We start from the raw sequence: 20,563 nt of genomic DNA, 5'->3' as shown, positions 1-20,563 counted from the left end.
AAAGTTACTGTCGGAAGAGATCTTCCAACAAAACTGCTGCCGACAGGTTGTGGCCACACAGGAAAGCAGATTGTTCTATTAATCCCCTATATCAAAAGAGAACTGCCAGACTGCCCGGCTGCTCTCTTGACAGAATGGCCAATCAGATGCACTAGGAGGCACCTCTTATTTCCTATATTTCAGGCCATCTGTTGTGTTTAGAAACAGAAGTTAGCTTCTGCCCCTCAAACACTTTGAAAGATTTGACTTGACTTTTGATGGAGATTTAATCTGAGTCTGCTTTTACACTACTCTGCCTTCTAGTTGTCAGCTGTGAACTAGGTGGTTTGGGGCTAAATTTCCAAAAGAGCTCAGGGCCAGATTTTCACAGGTTCAGCATCCACAGCTGGGACTAGATTTTTCAAACGAACTCCTTCTGGACATCTACAAGGGGCCCAGAGTTTTAAAAGTACATGCTCAGCTCCCATTGTGACACCTGTGGCTTAGCTACAGATTAAACCAAACCTAATGTGCTGAGCTCTTGTGAAAATGTAGCCACTGAGCAGCATCCTAAGGTCTTGTCTACACTTACCAGTAGATTAACACACCAGAGATTGAAATCCTAGGGGTCGATTTAGTGGGTCTAGTAGGAAAGCACAAAATTGACCACAGCTCATGATCCCATTTACCCAGTACTCCACAGAGTTGTGAAGAGTAAAGGAAGTTGATAGGATAGTTTCTCCTGTCAACACCCCACCATAATGGAGATGCAAGGGTAAATCGAACTAGGTTACGTTGACTCCAGCTAAGCTACTCCTGGAGCTGGAGTTGCATAACATAATTTAACTTTGCTCCCTAGTGTAAACCTGCCCTTGACATGCTGACATTTACGTTGCAAAAGGAGGCTGGCCTCATCCTGAGAGTAAGGGGCTGCTGGAGAGGTAAACAGTCTTGATTTTCTTTCAATAGCTAGCATGCAATGTTTAAATCAACTGACTTTTACGAAGGCTATGTCTAAACTTGGCAAGTCAACTGCAAATAGGCAATTCTAACTACAGCAACTGCATAGCTAGAATTGACATATTTGTGCTCGGCTTACTTGCTGTCCTTACTGAAGAAGGTCATTGGGAGAGTTTCTTGTCAACCTCCCTTACTCCTCGCATCTTGCAAGGGTTAAAGGGGTTGACTGCAACCTCAGAGAGACTGATTTTGTACATCCCTACCAGGCTAGAGTAGACATAGCCTTAGAGCATTTGACGCATGCTATTCTCTTTTGGGTCAGGAATTTTCAGATTCTCCCCAAAGTTAAAAGCAACACGTGTAACACGTAGGTGAATGCCTATTAGTAATACCTTTACTATATTAGACTTATATAACTCACAAAAGGGGCCAGTATGAAAATGGCCCCTTTTATACCTGGAAGTTCATACATATATATGACGTACTATCACATATTTAAAATGCATCTGTTCTGTCAACATGGGAAAATCTGAGGAAACGTATGTTGTCAATATACTTCATTTTTTGCTGCATTGACAGCAGGTACTTACTGGAAGCTGGATGAAGTTTTGGTAACACTTCGAGCTTGTATACATGGGTAGACAACAGTGATGAAGGCACATCTGTTATAAGTGAAGGGAAGAAATGGCTATAACATGCCTTGGAATTTTAATAGAAACATATGGCCAGTTCAGTAAACAATCAGTAGACCACATTTGACAAAGCATCTGTTCGTATGTGTGTGTGTGTGTGTGTGTGTGCACGTGTGCATGTGTCTGTGCATGTGCATGCGCACCCATATGCAGGGACAACTTAATGAGTTTCTCTGTCATAAATGTATCAGCCAGCACTCTTTACTAGCTATCTCAAAACAGCCCTATCCAAGTATATACGAAATACACTTACCTGACTCTGTTTGGATAAGTACTTTGGTTACTTCAGGAGGAGCTGGCTGTGTCCAGAATGGGTACACTTCAGCTATGGGAACAAAACCAAGCATATTTCAATATCATGTTAATTGTTATTGTTTCTTACCAGTATGATGCTATCAGCATGCTTGAAAATGACAGGAATTGTCTGGAGCTGGTGTGATTTGTTGAATTTGAGGATTGTTTTCTCAAGCAGGCAGCACAAGCTTAATGTTTTTCCTCATGGGGTAACATTTGAGTGGACTGAGACCACAGAAAATCCATGGCTGGATCTAAATTGAGTTGTTTTTCTCTCTCAACCCTACCCTGGTAAACCCACATTCTCCTTCCAGATCACAGCCCCTGAGAAGCTCTGCAGAAGGTAGGAAGTTGGACCAAGAAAAACTCATTTCTCGACTCACTCCTCAGCCCCTGCTCAATTCACTCTCTACAGAGGCGGGGAGGACAAGCTGAGCAGAACTTGGCCTTTAAGCCTTGCTGAAAATGTATAAGCAAAGGACATAGTCGTTTGAGTGAATGAAGGTCCCTTATGTTCCCAGGTATCTGATCACAGCTGACCATTCTCTGAACTCACTTGATGGCTGCATTTTGGTTAAAATATCATAGCTTTCCACAGTAGTAGGCGGTGGCCTTGTAGTGCCATGTCCTTTTGATGCATCTGTCTGCGACCACAGAGGCAGCTGCAGAATCGGAAACCCAGAGCCTTTCAAACCACCAGTCTTCGGCCATGTGGGAAATCTTGTAGATAGGAATTCATCTCCTTTCCAGGCAATAGTCTGTGCCCACGAAGGCATCCTTGTTGCTAAATTTGTAAAGGGACAGGAAAGATTTTTTCATCTGATTGCACATTGAAGTCCACTTCTCATGCAGCACAGCTAATGCCAGAATGATAAGAAAATTGTGAACATAACACTTTGCATTTAAAAGTGGCCATTCTTCTACAAAGAATTTTACCACAAGGTTACAGCGGGAGACATCTGAATTGGAATTCATTTACAAATGTGACACCTTAAACCTTGGCCTGAATAGAGATCTTAACTATCTTATGCATTACTACCTTATGCATTTCCTCACCTTTGATATTTGCAGGAATGAGACCCCATCCTACTTAATTTGCTTCAATAACTGGTCCTACTAGTGACTGGTAACCCCTCCTTCCAACCCCCCAGCCCCTCACTCCAGCTACATAACTTCTGAATTCTGTTTTTCCACTTCATTTTTCATCTAATGAACTGGATTTTGCCCATGAAAGCTCATGACCTAATAAATGAGTTAGTCTCTCTGGTGCCACAGGATTGCTTGTTACGTGTGAAGCTACAGACTAACACAGCTACCCCTATGAGACTTCAGGGAGCAGTTGTTTCACAGTTCAAATGACAAAATCTGTCAGCTCCTAGAGCACTTTGAATGGCAACTGCTCAACCTCATTAGTGAAGCCAGGTGAGAGGTGGATGCATGGAACCATGAAACAAAACCTGGAAACCCACCACCAAAAAAAAAGTAGTTTTCAAAGACAAACTTTTTACTGATTTTTTTTCTGTTTACTGTTAAAATGGAAAACTAAATGTTAATTTTCATTCCTCCTCCCCAGAAAGTACTTAACCATTTCCTAACCAGGTGAAAGTGGGAAGGCAGAAGCTAGGATTTGAGAAGGATGGGGAAATTGTGTAGAGGTAGTTTTGCCTGGGAATGTGAAAGACAATAGAGGTTTGGTCCGAGTGGTGTGGTAGAGGGATATGGAAAGAGTTTGGGGGTAGAGAGAAAAGTGTCTGTGAGAAGGCAAAAGATGAGTATTTAGACATAGCTAGAAGAAAAAGATAGTCCAGTAGCTTGGGTCTGACCTAGGTCTTGCCACATGTGGTTCAAATCCTTGCTCTGCCACAGACCTTGGGAAGTCACTTACCCTCTCGCATTTGTTCCCCATTTGTCAAACGGAAATGAATAGCTCTTCCCTATCTCACAAAGTATTGTGAGGACAAATACACTGAAGAGTGCGCAATACTACATTAATGGAGGCCACGTAAGTAAGAGTGATAGATAGATTGGGGAGAATAAGTGAAATTTAGGAAGTTGAATGGTTTCCCCCATCTCACATGCCCGTCAACCACATTTCCTTTAATCATGTCGCTCCAGAAGACACTTCTCCTGTGAACAATGAAGTTATTTAAAAAAAAAAAAAAGCTTAGGGCCACTTTGAGAACAGACCTTCTAATCCCCAATCAGCCTAATCTGTAATGTTTCTCTAGTTTACATATTTTGTGCTTTAGGAAAAGGCAGCATCTTCCAGTACAGTTTGTACTACACTAAGCACAGTGATGTGAACCAAATAAGAATCATAAATACATTTCCATTGGTCTGTCTAGGAGATAAAATTAACTCTGAGGATACTTGCGTACTTTTAAATGTCCAAATGTCTTTGGGGGACTCATCCATGATCTTGTCGGGGTCTTCTCGTAAGGTCATTAAGCTGGGAAGAATTGAGTCTACATCTTTTAGTTAGTAAAAGTTAGAGTTAGTTGTGTCCAAGATATGCTCATAATGTAAACCAAATTCTATAAAATTTGGATATGTGAGTCAAACACACAGGTGTAGGTCTAGTTCCAGTGTAAGAGAAACAACCATTACCTTTGAAAGAAAAGTAACTATTGGCAAGATGTTTGTATGTTTTAATGTTTTGTTACATAGGAGAAATAATTCTCTTGGACTTTGTCCTGCACAGGCAAAATACTCTCTGCACTTTAATATTTGTGATTTTCATACTGAGCAGAAGACTAATTTACCACTGGCAGAATGAGGTCAACATTTAAGTGTAGCTCAGATTATCATGAACTTTAAGTTACCAGAACAGGTGTTAGTGCTGCAAATGGCCAAGTTTGTCTCATGCACCTCTGGTCGCTAACTCACATGAAAGATAAGAACTTACTACTGCTGACAGCAAATGGAGTTAATCCTTCAAGTGCACTAGAGTCTAGAGGGTTTGTTCCTGATAGTCCCCTGCTCTGGAGATCCTATTTTCATACAACTGTTTGTTATTTTTGGGAATTCACCTAGATTTCCTTTCCCAGATGTGTATCTAAGGTATGAACACAGGCGTCATACAAACTACTTCTAGATACCAAATATCATTTGTTCATCTCCATAGGAAGAGGCTGGACTGCAGTGACTATCAAGTTCACTGCTAGGCAGATGCCAGCTCTTTCACATTCCATCCTCATCTTAGGTCCTCTAAATCCCTGGAGGAAACACAGCTAATAGAGTCATGACTACACCTACTTTTCATACACAACACTCATGGGGTATAGAAGAAAAGACTCTGCCCTAAACATGGTCACACATCCACTAGACACTTCTCCATTATCTCCCACCTTTCAAAGAGATGTGCAAATTCTCTACTGTATCTCCAACTGGAGATAATGCAACTCCCTCCCCTAAATGACTATGCTTTTGTTTCCAATGACAAATGCACATCTTTGCCTTTATTGTCTCTCAGGCTATGGTTACGCTGAGGTTTCTGTGTCTGGATACATTTGTATACCAAAATAGAAACCCCCTGGCCAAACATCACACTTGAAATAGCCAGGGTATTTCAAGCACAGTATTTTGTTCCTGCTACTCATTGTGAGAGGGGTAGCAGGAGGTTCAAAATAGTCACTAATTTCAAACTTCAGTGCCATGTGGCTGGCACCAGGTTTGAAATAATTTCCCCTGAAATAACTTTCTCAATTTGTGCAACACAATGTTATTTCAAGCTAGGGCTACAGTATAACAATCACAGTGGGGAAACCACAGACACCTCCTAAATCTCAAATAAGGCCTTAAGACCAAAGTTAAGTAATAAAACATCGGATGACCATCTAATCAATCTTCTTATAATTTTTTCTAATTATTTGTACTTTCTGTGAACAAATTCAAGGTCAGAGTAGTAAGGAAATAAACAGAAGTTTTTCCTTGAATGGATGAAGAGTGTGACCCTAAATTTGGTGATGTGCCAGAGTTGCATATACCTCATATGCACAATGGGGCCAACAGCCACCAGGGGCCGGGAGGCAAGATGGGAGGGGGGGCCCAGCTCCCTGCCCCAAGATGGGATGCAGCCAATGATGGAAGGGGTGTAGCTTAAGGAGGTCAGCCCTGTCCCACTCCCCCACACTCCCTCAGAGCCCCATGAAGAGTGGCACACAGCCCTGTCATGACACTTCAAAGGGGCCTGGAGCTCCAGCTGCTGCAGCTGCTACTCTGGCTGTGATGGTGGCTGGAGCTCTGGGGCCCTTTGAAATGCTGGGGCCTAGGGAAACTGCCCCCTTTTCTGCCTCCCAACCCCCACCCACTGGCAGGCCTGAGTGCAGAGTTTCCTATGTTTAGCATGTATTCAAACCAGGCTGGTAAATCTCTTCACTCATTAGAGTGACAAGAAAACATGTTGTTATTCATTTATTCCTTCAGGAGGTACTTACCCAGGAGTGCAGACATATTACTGGAAAATGTGTAATTAATAACAGGAGCCTTCTCTATCATTTCCCAAAAGTCAGACATATTTCTGCCTGCAAAAACACATGTACAGTAATAAGAAAGGGGATTAAAGCAGTAGATGCTTGAATCAATCAATGCTGTATGTCTAAATGGTTATATTCTTGGAATGGATAAGTCCTTTATTTACCTGTTCGGCCTGCCATCACACAGATATAGATACAGTCTGAATCATTGCTCTGACTCACTGAAAGGAAAACAAATGTAGATCAAATGCGTCCTATTAGTGTCCTTTAAAGGTGTTGAAATCAAAGAACCAAAATGTACCTAGTAGGGTAATTACTAGAACTGGTTGAAAAATCACCATCAAAACTGGGTTTTGACAGAAAATTCTGTTTTTGACTAAATTAAATTTTTCATGTGTGTACAAAATTTCATTTTTTTTCAAAGAAGCAAGATATTTCAGTCAAAAACTGAAACATTTTTATGGCTGTGTCTACACGTGCACACTACTTCAAAGTAGCGGCACTAACTTCGAAATAGCACCCGTCGCGGCTACACGCGTCGGGCGCTATTTCGAAGTTAACTTCGATGTTAGGTGGCGAGACGTCGAAGTCGCTAACCTCATGAGGGGATCGGAATAGCGCCCTACTTCGACGTTCAACATCGAAGTAGGGACCGTGTAGACGATCCGCGTCCCGCAACGTCAAAATTGTGGGGTCCTCCATGGCAGCCATCAGCTGGGGGGTTGAGAGACGCTGTCTCTCCAGCCCATGCGGGGCTCTATGGTCACCGTGTGCAGCAGCCTTTAGCCCAGGGCTTCTGGCTGCTGCTGCTGCAGCGGGGGATTCATGCTGCATGCACAGGGTCTGCAACTCGTTGTCGGCTCTGTGGATCTTGTGCTGTTTAGTGCAAGTGTGTCTGGGAGGGGCCCTTTAAGGGAGTGGCTGGCTGTTGAGTCCGCCCTGTGACCCTGTCTGCAGCTGTGCCTGGCACCCTTATTTCGATGTGTGCTACTGTGGCATGTAGACGTTCCCTCGCAGCGCCTATTTCGATGTGGTGCTGTGCAACGTCGATGTTGAACATCGACGTTGCCAGCCCTGGAGGACGTGTAGACATTATTCATCGAAATAGCCTATTTCGATGTCACCACATCGAAATAGGCTACTTCAATGTAGGCTTCACGTGTAGACGTAGCCTATATGTCTTTGTGGTATCTTGTAGGCATTATAGGGCAGGTGCTTCATGTTTTCTTTCTCCTCTATGGGCTAGGCTCCTCCATGTGAACTACATCTCCCATGATGCACCATACACAGGGACTCCCAGGATGCATTTCCTCTGCTGTTGAAAAGTGGTGGCTCATGGAAGACGTAGTCCAAACAAGGAGTCCATCTTATGCTGGACAATGGGAACACAAGACTTCTGAACTACATCTCCCATGAGGCACTGTAACAGCATTTCAAAATCAAAATATCTTGGTTTTCAGATAAAGTGTTTTGGCTTCTGGATGAAAATTTTCAGTCTTCAGACTTCCTCCAAAACATAGACCGAAGATAATCCCCCACTCCCCAGCTTTTTCTTTTTTTGGTCCAAACTTTCCATAAAAAATATCCCCATTTCAAACCAGTTCTGCTACCTACTCACTGGTATAAAAAAAAGCCTAGTTTGGCAGAGCCCTGTTTAGCTTCTGGTTCATTCCCAAATGTAAAGAGTTTTTCTTAAAATAGGAAATAAAATATCAATAGTTGTTTTTACAATATTAACAATTCACTGCACTTCAGAATTTGAAGTATTCCTATCTTATCTGTTAATATAGTTAAGAAAATTTGCAGTTTTTAAAGTAATATTATTTATGGTTTGATTGTACATAAGTTAGCCAGGCTGATGTGCAGTTGCTCAGGTGAACAGTCTCTTTAAAGTCAATAAGATTGTAGAGCAAGTTGCTACTGGACATAAGGAAAGGGGTCAGAAGCTGATTCTATGACAACGTAATTTACAAGATTTTGAGGTAACAACTGTTTTCAAAGAGGTATTTATCCCTTAAAACATTCAGGAAAAGTTAGTGCCATATTTTGGGCTAGATTCTGATATCTTACACCATGAGTAGTAACAGTGATAATCATCATAATAAAGTAATGTACAGTGCTTGTAATCAGTGGAACTCAAAGCACTCATAAAGGTGTATAAATGGGCTATTCTACAGATGGGAAAACTGAGGCACGCTGTGATGAAGTGACTTAATCAAGTTTACCGAGCAGGTCAGTGTCACAGCTAGGAATACAGCCATGTTTTTGGTGTCTTAGTGCAGTACTCTATGCACTAAGCAGCATTGCTATCTCATTGAAGTCAATAAGTACTTGTGAAGAAAGTTTGAAGGACTGCTGCGGAATGTGACACTAAAGTTGACCAAGGGAACCTTAATCCAGCTCTAAATTAATCCCTTTACATGTTTTCTCACCTGTTACAAAGACACTGACAATAATTCATTACATTATGAAGCAGAGTGTTTAAAATATTTCTCAAGGTGCGTCTACACTAGGAACCGTCTCCGAAGTTAACTTTGAAGTTAGGCACTACTTCGAAGTAGCCAGCAGAGAGTCTACACACATTTTCACTTATTTTGAAGTTAACTTCTCAGCAGGGAGCCCAACTTGAAAGTCCTTACTCCATTCCCAGCAATGGAGTAGTGCCCTACTTTGAAGTTTAACTTTGAAGTAGGGTGTGTGTAGATGCTCTACTTCAAAGTTGTACACAACTTCAAAGTTATTTTTGCATTGTACACACAGCCAAGGTGATTTTGTTTACAGTTCCAGCCTGTAACCTGCGAGGATAAGACAGCTGATGAAGCTGTTGGGATAGCCACTTAATTAGAGTTTATAATATGCCCTTTTTATGTTCCAGGAGTGAACAGGACAATGAAAAAGGAAATGCACACCTGAGACTATGGAGGTAGATTTGAAAATTTCTGTGAGGTAACTGGTGGAGTTTCCAATAATGTCAACAAGTAAAGCTGTGAAATCTAGAAGACAAAACAGAGCAAGTTTACAACCCAAAACCCTGATGCAACAGGCCACCCCTGTTCATCAAAGCACTTATAGATGTGCTGAACCTCAAGGCACATGCTTTGCCTTTGATTTCAGAGGCAATTAAGAATGGGCTTAAAGTTAAGAATGTGCTAAAGTGCTTCACTGAACAGGCATGGATTTAAGTACAAACTTAAATACTTTGCTGAACTGGGACTCAAATGCTTATCAGTAGGAACGCTACGAAGCATAACACAGAGAATTTAAATATGTCATGCAGGGGAATTTCCCCTGTGTGTACATGACGTATGTGCCACTGAAATCCCACTTAGGTGCCACATAAATTCCCAAAATAAGACTGAAATTATGCACAGTTCTTCACTGGCTCGCTACACTGAAAAGAAAATCACTTTCATAGCCAACACGGTAATATTGACTTTAGCATCTTTCCAGTACAAGTTGCACCTCCTAAAAGCAGCCATCTCTGGTCAGACAACATGCGGGGTCCTGCAGGGGAACAGTGTAGAGCCAGGGCCAGAGCTAGCATCCCCTGACAGCCCCACAGGATGGCAGCTCAGGCCAGAGCCAGGTCCCCTGACAGTCCCACAGGGCCAGGGCTAGATCCCCCTATGGCCGTGGAGGCTGGGATGGGAATCCAACCACCCTCTGCAGCAGCTGCGTGAGCAGCCTGGAGGACGGACAAGGCAGGATGTTTACTGAAGGTTTGGGCCCCTTGGCAGGGGACCTGCCTGGTCCAGCAAATTCTCTTGTTCAAACCCGATCAGGTTCAACCATGCCAGACCAGGGAGGTGCAACCTGTACATGGCATTTACATTACAGTGAACTTATATAACTTGGCTTGTGAAACCGACAAGAGATAGGAACGCAGGTCATGGATGTAATCTTAGCATCTCTGGGCAAATTACTTATGTTAGTCCCTTTCCCTGACTTCTTTCTCTTTATTTTCCAGATCTTTACTTGGCTTGCAAGCTCATAGGGGTGGTTTAGTTTCGTATTTGTACCATGCCTGGAACATTGTGCCCCCGGTCGATGTGTGGTGCTCTTTTTGGCTATCACAATACAAATAACCAATAAATAATAATCACTACAGTAGTGCCCAGAGTTTCCAAATGGTGCACATGAATCCCCTGATGCTGGGTGCTACACACTCACATGTGCAGACATGGATCCTAGTCCTCAAAAAGCAGGAGAAATAAAAAGGTAGCCCATAAACCTAGTTATTTCATATGTCACAGCTGGGACACCGCACCAGGCCAGAACCAGGTTCAGGTTGGTGCAAGATCACAGAGTATGGAAGCTCCATATGACTGTGTAACACCAACAGACCTGGGTCGCTGGCCCCAGGGACAGAACCTACAAGTAGAGGGTCTAAAGCCCTGCACTCTACCACATAAGCTAAAGGCCAGATGGCTCTCAGCTCAGGCTGTAGAGCAGAGACTTCACTCACCGCAGATGAGGTCTCAGTGCCTCTGGGTACTACAACTGTAACAGCTAGATACCAAGTCACCAGGGCTGGGGAATGGCGGGGTGCACAGAATGGGGAAGAAGCAGCTTCACACCCATTCTGGAATTTGACCTGTGCTGAGAAGAGGTAGAATGGAGCGTCTCACCCCACTAACCTGCCCTAAAGAAACCCCGGTCCTGTCCTGCGCTCCCATCCCGCTGAGCTCACAGAGGTTACAGCAGTCTTGGTCTGGAGAAAGTCCTGCTCAGCTCCAAGGAGTCGAGAGCAACAAGAGAAACTAAACTGTATTATAAAATTAAACCCACCGAAATCAGCTATTGCTACAAAGCTGTTTCCCCTCCTCACTCCCGACCTCTTGCATTTTCTGTGAGGAAATGGAGATTTTCTTTTCCTCCAGTGGCAATTAATTTTGCCTGCTTGGCTGACAGCTCCATTCTAAGCAGAAGTGGGAAAAGCACCCCAAAAGTTACTTGAGTAAAAGTACAGCTGCTTTGGGGTGGGGGGTGCTTAAGTACAAGCCACTGATGTCCCTCTTGAAAACTACTTGAGTAAAAACACATGCACGTGTGCATGCACATGCCCCACATCTTGATTGTACTCAAGTATTCAGAAGCGAAAGCAGCTGCACTTTTACTCAAGTAACTTTTGGGGTACTTTACCCATGTCTGATTCCAAGCGTGCCAGCAGGGAGCAGTCTTCTGGTGCTCTGTGCTCTGAGATGCTCCAGTACTGCAAAGGGACCACGTACCGGGGCTTTTGACATCATTGTGACTACAGCACTCCAGGGAAGCTAGCTGCAGGACTGGGGCTGAGACACCCTCAAATGCCAGACCGCTCTCTGTCATGCTGCTTTTACACCCACCTGTTAAGTCATTTGTCATGTTGTTTAAACAGTAGCAATACCTCATGGGGAACTTGCTGGGGTCAACATTTTTCAGGTTAGAAACTGCAAAAGAGGGACAGGCAAAGCTGAAATCTCCATGGATTCACCTTCTAAGAAAACACATTTGAGAGCAGAATAAAATGGTATGGTACCCACTGTTATAAATGGCGACTGAAACTTTGTGGAAGGCAAAGGAGCTGTAAGAGGTAATGCTCAGCAAAGAGAAGAATTTTTTGGTACCTGCAGAAAAACATGCACACGTCTATTAGTGACTTCAGTGGGTTATTTAGTGACCCGGCTTTTGAGTCTAACAGTGCCATGATTTTATTTCTAAAGCAGGCCAGGCTTTCATTGTGATCTAGCAGAAATAATTTCAAACCAGCCTTTTTTAATTTTAAACAAACAAAACAAGAGGGACCACTACAAAAATAGATGGTGGCCGGGAGGAATGAAAGGGCAGTCAGGCCCATAGATAGCGGGGGAGGAGGACAAAGGGGGCAATTGCCATGGGGCCAGGTGATTAAAGGGTTATGGCTGCCACTATTGCTACCACACCAACAGCAGCCTCTGGAGACCTGAGCCTTTTAAATCACTGCCGGAGCACCACCATGGCGCGCTCCAGGTGGCTGTGAGGGGGGATGGAGGGGCCCTGATGTGGCATATTCTAGGAAGTGCTTAGAGCTGGCTGCTCCATCCCCACCCCTTCCACCTGAGCCCCTCACCACTTTCAGGTATGCACCTTGCCCAAGGGAACAGAAAGTCTGGTAGCCCATTGATGGCAATATAATATATATGGATCAAAGACCTCATTCTAAAGACATCTTGTTAATCATTATACTCTGTCTCTCTTTCCAGGAACTGGTTCAAATACAGCTGTGTATTCTGCTAGGTATGTAGTATATTACAGTGTAGGGATAAGGCTTTGTTCCCTAATTTCTTTAACTCCATATTTCAATTTATGGGGCGCTGACAGTCCACCAGAGATGGGAAAAGTACCCCAGAAAGGTAGCTGAGTAAAAATACAACTGCTTTTGGGGAAATGTAAGTAGGAAAAAGACAAAGTATGCTTCTGGGGAAAGTACTTGAGTGAAAATACAGAGCATTGCATCCTGGTTGTACTCAAGTATCTGGAAGTAAAAAGGAGACACCCTTTGGAAATCCATGGATACTTCTGGATACTTGAGTACGATCAAGACACGACAGTTTTCCAGAAGGCTGTTTTGACTTTACTTAATTATATTCTTTTCCCCACAGGAGCTGTACTTTTACCCAAGTAACTTTCTGGGTACTTTTTCCACCTCTGCAGTCCACAACATGTTCCACGTTCTTTGGTAGTACAGTATTACCTCTGAGGGCTGTATTTAACATTCCGTTCACTAGTTCAGTCAGGTTAATCGCAGTCAGATCAATTGATTTTGCAGGCAGCTCTGAAAAAGAGGAAGCGTTTCTGAACAGACTTATGACAGTGCAAGGAACTTGTCAATATACCATGTGTGAGTGCAATGCAATGGATGATACGAGAATGAGGTGAGAACAGCAGGGGCACTGCTATGACAAAATACAGACGCAGCATAATATATGCAATAAGTAATTAAAAGGCACTTTTGACAATGTTCCTCAGTGCTACTTAGGGATGTCAGATTACTCAGTAAAATCCTGGGAAGCTGGAGTCCCTTAATGCAGGGGTGAGCAAACTTTTTACATCTGGCCCCACTTCTCATCCCTGCAATTAGCAGGGGCCCCTCAGCCTTTCCAATGTGATTCCAAACTGATGGAGGTTTTGGTTATGCTCGTATGAAAAGAAAAAAAACAACTTTCAGCAGGTGTAAGAAAATAAGTCTGTTGAATGTAAAAACTTTAGGGATGGGTATATAAATGTGAACACTCGCATACGAAAACAGCAACGTGTTCCAACATTCTAATGAGAGCGATAAGCCTAATACCCAGCAGCTCATCATGTTGTGCCCCCGCTTGAAATTTCATGCTCTGCCTCCACGTGAGCCTCCCCCTGCTTTGCACACCCCACCTTAGTGGATAACACACATTTCCATCAAAGTGACCCGGAAGCAGGTGCCCATTTATAAAGCATCTTCCTCTAGAAGAGAAGTTCTGTTAGATTTCCACCTGTGAATGTTGCATAAAATTAGAATGAAGAGTCAGCTTTTTAATGAGCTAAGAGAATAACCTAAGTAGAGCTGGTCATTTTGTTTGTTTGTTTGTTTGTTTAAATCTGAGAACATTTTCTGACCAACAATCACTAGAAGTTTTTCCTAATTGACAATTTTGGGGAAAAAACATTTTGTTTAGTTCAGATGAGACAATTCAAATCCAAGAGAAATGGTAGAGGTGAAGGGTGAGAGAGAGCAATGGGGGACACAGATATAAAAAACAAACCAGGAAAAAAATCAGAGTTGCAGGAAAATAAATGTTTTCTATGACAGTGTTTTACCATTTTGGAACAGCTCTGAATCCAACACATTACAAACACTTCTCTAACAAGTGGAAATGAAAAACCCAGCTTTCCTTACAGGGGTATTTAGACATACAAGCTGTGTCTACACTAGCCCTTCCTTTCAAAAGGGGCATAGTAATGAGCGAGGTCGGAACATGCTAATGAGGCGCCACCATGAATATACAGTGCCTCATTAGCATAATGGCAGTAGTGGTGATTCAGAAGTGCTGCTTTTGAATCACACGCCGCCCTTGTAGACAGGGATCTTTCAAACAGACACCCCAGTCTTCAAAAGCCCCTTATTCCTAAAACCAAATAGGAATAAGGGACTTTCAAAGACTGGCGGGTCCTTTTGAAAGGCCCCCATCTACACAGGCAGTGTGCAATTTGAAAGTGGCACTTTCGTATTGCCACAGCTGCCATAATGCTAATGAGGCACTCCATATTCATGGGATCACCTCATTAGCATCTTCTGACCTCGCTCATTACCATGCCCCTTTAGAAAGGAAGGGGCTAGTGTAGACTTAGCCACAGTGCAGCAGCTAGAAGAGATATAGAAGCTACACAATGTGCTATAGAAATCAAACCATTCCTCTTCTTCTTCCTCAACAGATCCTGACTGCTTGCAGAGTCACACAGAGATTTAGAGCCAGATCTGCAAGCAGCATCAACCATAAGATGACTTCCTTGCTAAGAACCCAGCAGAGGTTATAGCAGGATGGGTTCTGGAACATAAACAAGATTGCAACCTGAGGTCAGGAGAGTGCCAGGCTCTGGAAGAGATGCCTGGTTTGGTTACATGTTAGGATGAGAATTCAAGAGTCCAAGTGAACCAGTAGTCAGGAGGCAGACTAGACAAGGGAGCGAGCAACTTCAGGGAAGGCTAGTGGAAAGATGGCTATGATGGGAACTGGCAGAGGAGTGCTCTTCAGTTTGCATGATAAACAGGGAGGGGTCTACTGAGTCACTTTCCAGGGATTCCAGGGGAGTCAGGCATCAGGACCTGGGGTCTTTGTATCAAGGTGGGTGGTCATTGGGAACAGGGGCTGTGGAAGTGTTTGCCTGGCTGCAGTTCCTAAGTGGAAAGTCCCGACCAGGAATGCACTCATCAGGCCATTGTCCATTGGGTCAGCTGCTGTACTTCTGACTCACACTTAACACAACACAATAAGAGGAACTTCTGAATCCAGGTGTCAGGCCTTACCTGCAGTAGCCAGCACAGGCACGGTCTTCTCCTTCTTATTTTCTCCTTTGACACCCACAGCTGTATAATGGAGAAAGTGGAATCTAAGTGGTGACTTACCTGCTCCAGTGACCAACCAGAAATCTCAGGGGTTTCTCTGTTGCACTAGTGTGTTATGGCTGTGAAATGGCTGGCCAACAGCATGGACAACTAGCCCAGCATTCAGAGCCACAAGCTATTTCTCACAGCAGCAGAGTGTGTACATGCCAAACATGCAAGAATCTGACCTTAAAAATGACCTAGGTTTTAAAGAAACAAAGGTTAAGAAATTAGTTCTTTTCCTCCCACTCCTCTCACCTAGGCCTCATCATGCTTTCAGTGAAATCAAAAGCACTTTTCAGCTTCAGTGATACAGAAACAGGCCCTTGATAAAAGTGATTTATGCCCTTTAATGGAACTCAATGGAAGAGGAGAGCCACAGAGTCTTACAGAGATTTAGAGCCAGATTTGCAAGGACCATTAACCATAAAAAGGAAAGGATGATGTGGCATACAAAAGAAACCGCTGCAAGTATGCTGATTATCCAAAGTGTGCTATTCAGTTAGTTACTGATTCCGCTGGGTAGCTGTGCCGTTAAAGTGCTGGGCCTAGCTCCAGAAATCCATCCCTGACACTGTCACAGACGTCGTGTGTAACTTTGGGCAAATCACTTAAGCTCTCTGTGCCTTATTTCCCTATCTGCTAAATAGGAATAATAATACTCTCTTTGTTTGCCTTACAAACGCTTGAAGGTAGACACTTTTATCCTATGTTTGAACCACGCCTGGCAGCGTTGGCCCCTGGTCTTAGCTGGAGCACTAGACACAACCTTAATACATAAGAATGGTAACATTGAACAGGTAGACTTGACAGTGCTGAAGAATGAAGTTCTTGTATTTATTTGCAGATCACATGTAGACCAGACAGCATCAGCACAAGCCTCTCAGACCAACATGCCTCTGCCTGTTATAACATCAACAATCCCCACACATTGGCAGGAGGGATCAAACTTTGGACCTCTGAAGCTTAGAGTGTGAACCTCTACTACACAAGCTGAAAGCCAGCTGCCGCTAAGACAACTCATCAATCTCTACGTCTATGACATCCAACAAGCTAGCCACTAGGCACATTTGTCTAGTTAGCTCGAACAAGAAATATATTCTCAGAATAATGTGGCTAGTTCACTATAGCAGTAGCCACTATAGTGGCTTCTGCTTCAGAACAGGTTGGACCCCATGACCATTTTGTGACATGTTACTCCAAGCACTTATCTTACACATATCAATTTAAGTATAAAGAAGAATATGTAACATATCTACGGAGAGCTCATAACTTCCCAAGATTCACAATCAATGTGAGATGCCTACATGAGTAATATTTAAGGAATTATGTATTTATGTTGAAATTGTGCTTTATGTACTTGGAGTAAAATTTAGTCCCTGGGCCCAGTATGTCTCAATGATGGCCTTTTGGGCAGGTGGAAGTTGCCACCCTGCCTTGTCTAGCTGGTGCTGCCACAGAGCTTCAGTCAATAATAACATTTTAACTACACAAAGAAGCAGAGAATCAGGCACCCTGGCCTCAGCCCATATTTTGTACCTCCCTTAGGTGAAAGCAAGTTGTAATGTCCTTTTGGCTTTGAGAGTGATGGGTGGGAAGACATTTGGGACTTTCCTGGGGCAATAGTAAAGTACATGTGCTGGGGAAATTACTTATGTATCACAATAAATTGCCAGTGAAAGTAATGTTTCAGAAACACTTTGCACTTACCCAAGTTCCATACAAGAAGGAGGCAGAGAAATCCCACACTCAGTTTAACAGGCACCTGCTGATGGAACCATGGCATTTTGGAAACCTACTTCCCAGTCGTTTCAACTGTTTTAGAAGAAAGAAACAAGATTTTGGTGAGCCTATGTAGATTCAGTGTTTCCAACTTTTTGCATTCTGTTGTGCTTTTCTGGCTCTCCAGATCCTGCACTCATGTGAGAATCTCAGGTTTTATTTGAAAAAGCAAAACAAAACTAAGTTTTGCACCCTTGTGTTCGCAGAGGAAAAACTAGGAAATGTGCCCTGAAAACTCAAAAATTCAGAAGGCAAAAAAAAAATCAAAACAATTAACCCTGATAAAAGTTAACCAAAAAGTCTGAATTTCTTATTTGTGATTTTTAATTCACCCTCGTGATATTTTGGCCTCTGATTCATGATTTTTGAATGATTGGAACTGCCCATCCTGCTGTTTACAGATGTTTCAAAGAATCATAATTAGAGGCATAAAGCTGGTTCGAAAAAAAGGAAGACATTTTGACAACTTTTCTTTTAATTTGTTCCCCCTTCTTTTGGTATCAAAAATGTCAGCCAGTTACATTGCTTGCAGAAACTCAGGGGCAGGATTTCATGAAAATACAGGCAAAAGGTCTCTAATTTAGTTTACAGAGGCAGCCTTCTCCATGCTTGGTAGTTAATGGTCAGAATACACACATAGCTCTTAGCCTTAAGAAAACAGTGTTTGATTAACCAATTATTGCCATTTCTATTCACCCAGTCTTCCAGATATTTACATTGCTAGAAATTATAATAAATGTTGAAAATAAAGCAAGATGCTATTATGAAATGGTATTGAGGGATTCCATGTTTAGTTTGTTCATGTTACATTTACTTATTTTCTGAAAGAAAGATGCTTCTCCTATCTGCTAGCCTTGCAAACTCAAACTGGGATCTGATAGTCAAAATGATTTTTTCTGCCTAATGCATCCTTTCCACTAATATATTACAATAATGCGTAGCTCTTATATAGCACATTTTCATCAGTCTAAAAGCTTTTCACCAGGGGACATCAGTATTATCTACAATTAACATACGGGCAAACTCATTTACAGGGAGATGTGGCAGAAACAGAAATAGAGCCTAGTCACATAAGTCTTAGGCCACTGTACCATTGTCCAGGCCAGCTGTCCCTTCACCTACCTTCCTAAGCCCATTGAACAGGTTTATCCAAACACAGACTGTAAGGCACAGTCATTGGCCAGGTGACCAGGCACTTGGAACTTGGTTCTCTCTATTAAGCATGAGACAGTTAACAACAGTTTATTCTCCCAGGCTGCGTCTACACTACAGAGTTTTGTTGACAAAACTGAGGTTTTATCGAAAAACTCACAGCACATCCACACTACAAATTCGTTCTGTCGAGAAACTGTCAACAGAATGTGGCAGTTTTCTTGGGAGAGTTAAGTCACATCCATGCAAGGCGTAATGCCTCTGTTGACAGATTTTATCAACAAAAAAATAATGTAGACACTCTGGGAAGCCCCCTGTTGACAGAGAGGACTTCCAGTTCACTGGGCAGCCCTGTTTGCAGAGCTTCTGATTGGCTTTTCTGTCAACAGAGGGCTGGGCAGTCTGGCTGCTCTCTGTCGACTGAGGGCATTGGCAGGCGGAGCCTCTGTTAGGTGAGGCCGTGTTCTGTTGATGGAGGTTCTGTTGGGAAATATGTCTGGACAGTAACTTCTGTCAACCAAAGTCTGTACTGTAGACCCAGCCCCATTGTTTAATAGTGTCTGTAGAATTGACAGGAATGAAAAAAAGTGAAATTTACCTTTCACTAAAGTCAGCAGATCAAAGTACCAACAGGAGGCAGATGTGCTAACTAAGGAGGTACACGAACTGTACTGTATCAACATCTGGTCATTTCTATTGGATGGTTATGTATGATGAACCAAAGAGATTTTTTAAGGCACTTGCCTGCTGAGGGTTCCCTACTCCAAATCCGACCACTGGGGAGTTTCAGAGAGACAGGAAATGATATACTTTAGAAAGAGGGATAGCTCAGTGGTATGAATGTTGGCCTTGAGGAAGTCATTCTTTGAGGAGGCCATTTAGGGTCTGGGGTAAATAGATTTAAAAAAAAATGTCACACTTGGTGTTTGGTCCTGCCAAGACGGTTCGCTTTAGCCGTAGTGTAAAAGGTTCATAGGAATGAGGGGATTCTGACGTTTGATGGGGCCTTTCAAAAAAGACTCCCCCCCCCATGCAGACGAGCAGCACGCAAGCGAAAGGTGACACTTTCGAAAGTGCTGCGTCCAGCAGCATGCTAATGAGGTGCTGAATATTCATTTCAGAGCCTCTTTAGTATTCTCCGATTTGGCCATTACCATGGCCCTTTCGAAGTTTTGGCCAAGTGTAGACACGTCCAGTGTGTCGAATTTGAATATGTACTCTAACTCAGAAGCCTCACACTCTTATCTGTTGTTAAATTCTCTGTGATTCAGGACAGAGAGTCTCAGCTCTTTAACAGAATGGCCCACTCCATTGAAGTGTTCACAGATAGGCTTATGTGTATTGAGTTTCTTGATGTCTGCTCTGTGTCCATTTGTTCTTTGGCAAAGGTTTTGCCCAGTCTGTCCAATGTACACAGTGTCAGCTCATTGTTGGCACACAATGGCATATATAATGTTGCTGGAATTGCATGAGAATGTGCCTTTGATCTTGTAACTAACATGGTTAGGTCCAGTGATGGTATCCCCAGAATAGACAAAGCTGGCAGCGGGGTTTGTTGCAGGGAAGAGTTCCAGGATTTGTATTACTGTGGTGTAGCCTGTGATTGCTGGTGAGCATCTTTCTCAGGTTAGGAGGCTGTCTATAGGAAAGGACAGGCCTGTCACCTAGAGCCTTCTGAAGTGTAGCAACCTGATCCAGAATAAGTTGTAAGTGAAAACACAAAACCTTCATCTCCCTACTGCAGCCCTGTGTATCACGTGTTCATAAAACAAACACTAACAACACACAAGTTTCTCTGTTCCTGTGAGGATTTCACACATTTCTTCAAAAAGCAAAAATAACGTTACCCCACGTAACTAAGCCAAATGCCCCCATTTTGTTGGCTCAAGGCTGCTTCCTGTTTTATTCCTTCCCTTTGTGTGTGTTGAACGAATGCGTGAGGCAGGCTCACTGTGCAGAAAGGAGACTAAACTCTCTTTGCAGGCTCAATATGTCCCCGAAATAAACAAAGACAATTAACTGCTTTGCTAGGACAATGAGGAAAAGGCCTCTGCGCACTGGTAACAACTACTTCACCCACAGACAGTAGCTCAGGGAGGGATGCTCCCTCGCTAGGCTGCCTGGATTCA

At 43.1% G+C, this 20,563-nt stretch overlaps 1 protein-coding gene across 1 annotated transcript in view; it reads right to left on the bottom strand.

The window, feature by feature from the left end:
• The window catches only part of LOC142008421 (otoconin-90-like), a 100,075-nt gene that overhangs the window by 72,143 nt on the left and 7,369 nt on the right, over positions 1-20,563 (bottom strand). Inside the window, exons 2-13 of the mRNA XM_074985613.1 lie at positions 17,211-17,315; positions 15,423-15,482; positions 13,113-13,193; positions 11,923-12,006; positions 11,746-11,829; positions 9,310-9,393; positions 6,565-6,621; positions 6,362-6,448; positions 4,304-4,396; positions 2,482-2,709; positions 1,885-1,956; positions 1,530-1,601 (exon numbers count right to left, since the gene is read on the bottom strand). Of these exons, the coding sequence (XP_074841714.1) occupies positions 1,530-1,601; positions 1,885-1,956; positions 2,482-2,709; positions 4,304-4,396; positions 6,362-6,448; positions 6,565-6,621; positions 9,310-9,393; positions 11,746-11,829; positions 11,923-12,006; positions 13,113-13,193; positions 15,423-15,482; positions 17,211-17,286 (1,078 nt within the window). The 5' untranslated portion in view covers positions 17,287-17,315. The remainder of the gene's footprint in view (positions 1-1,529; positions 1,602-1,884; positions 1,957-2,481; positions 2,710-4,303; positions 4,397-6,361; positions 6,449-6,564; positions 6,622-9,309; positions 9,394-11,745; positions 11,830-11,922; positions 12,007-13,112; positions 13,194-15,422; positions 15,483-17,210; positions 17,316-20,563) is intronic.

Source organism: Carettochelys insculpta, chromosome 2 (genome assembly GCF_033958435.1).
Source record: "Carettochelys insculpta isolate YL-2023 chromosome 2, ASM3395843v1, whole genome shotgun sequence".
NCBI classification, from domain to species: domain Eukaryota; kingdom Metazoa; phylum Chordata; order Testudines; family Carettochelyidae; genus Carettochelys; species Carettochelys insculpta.
Note: the sequence above shows the minus strand (reverse complement) of the source record. Positions and strands in the feature narration are given on the sequence as shown.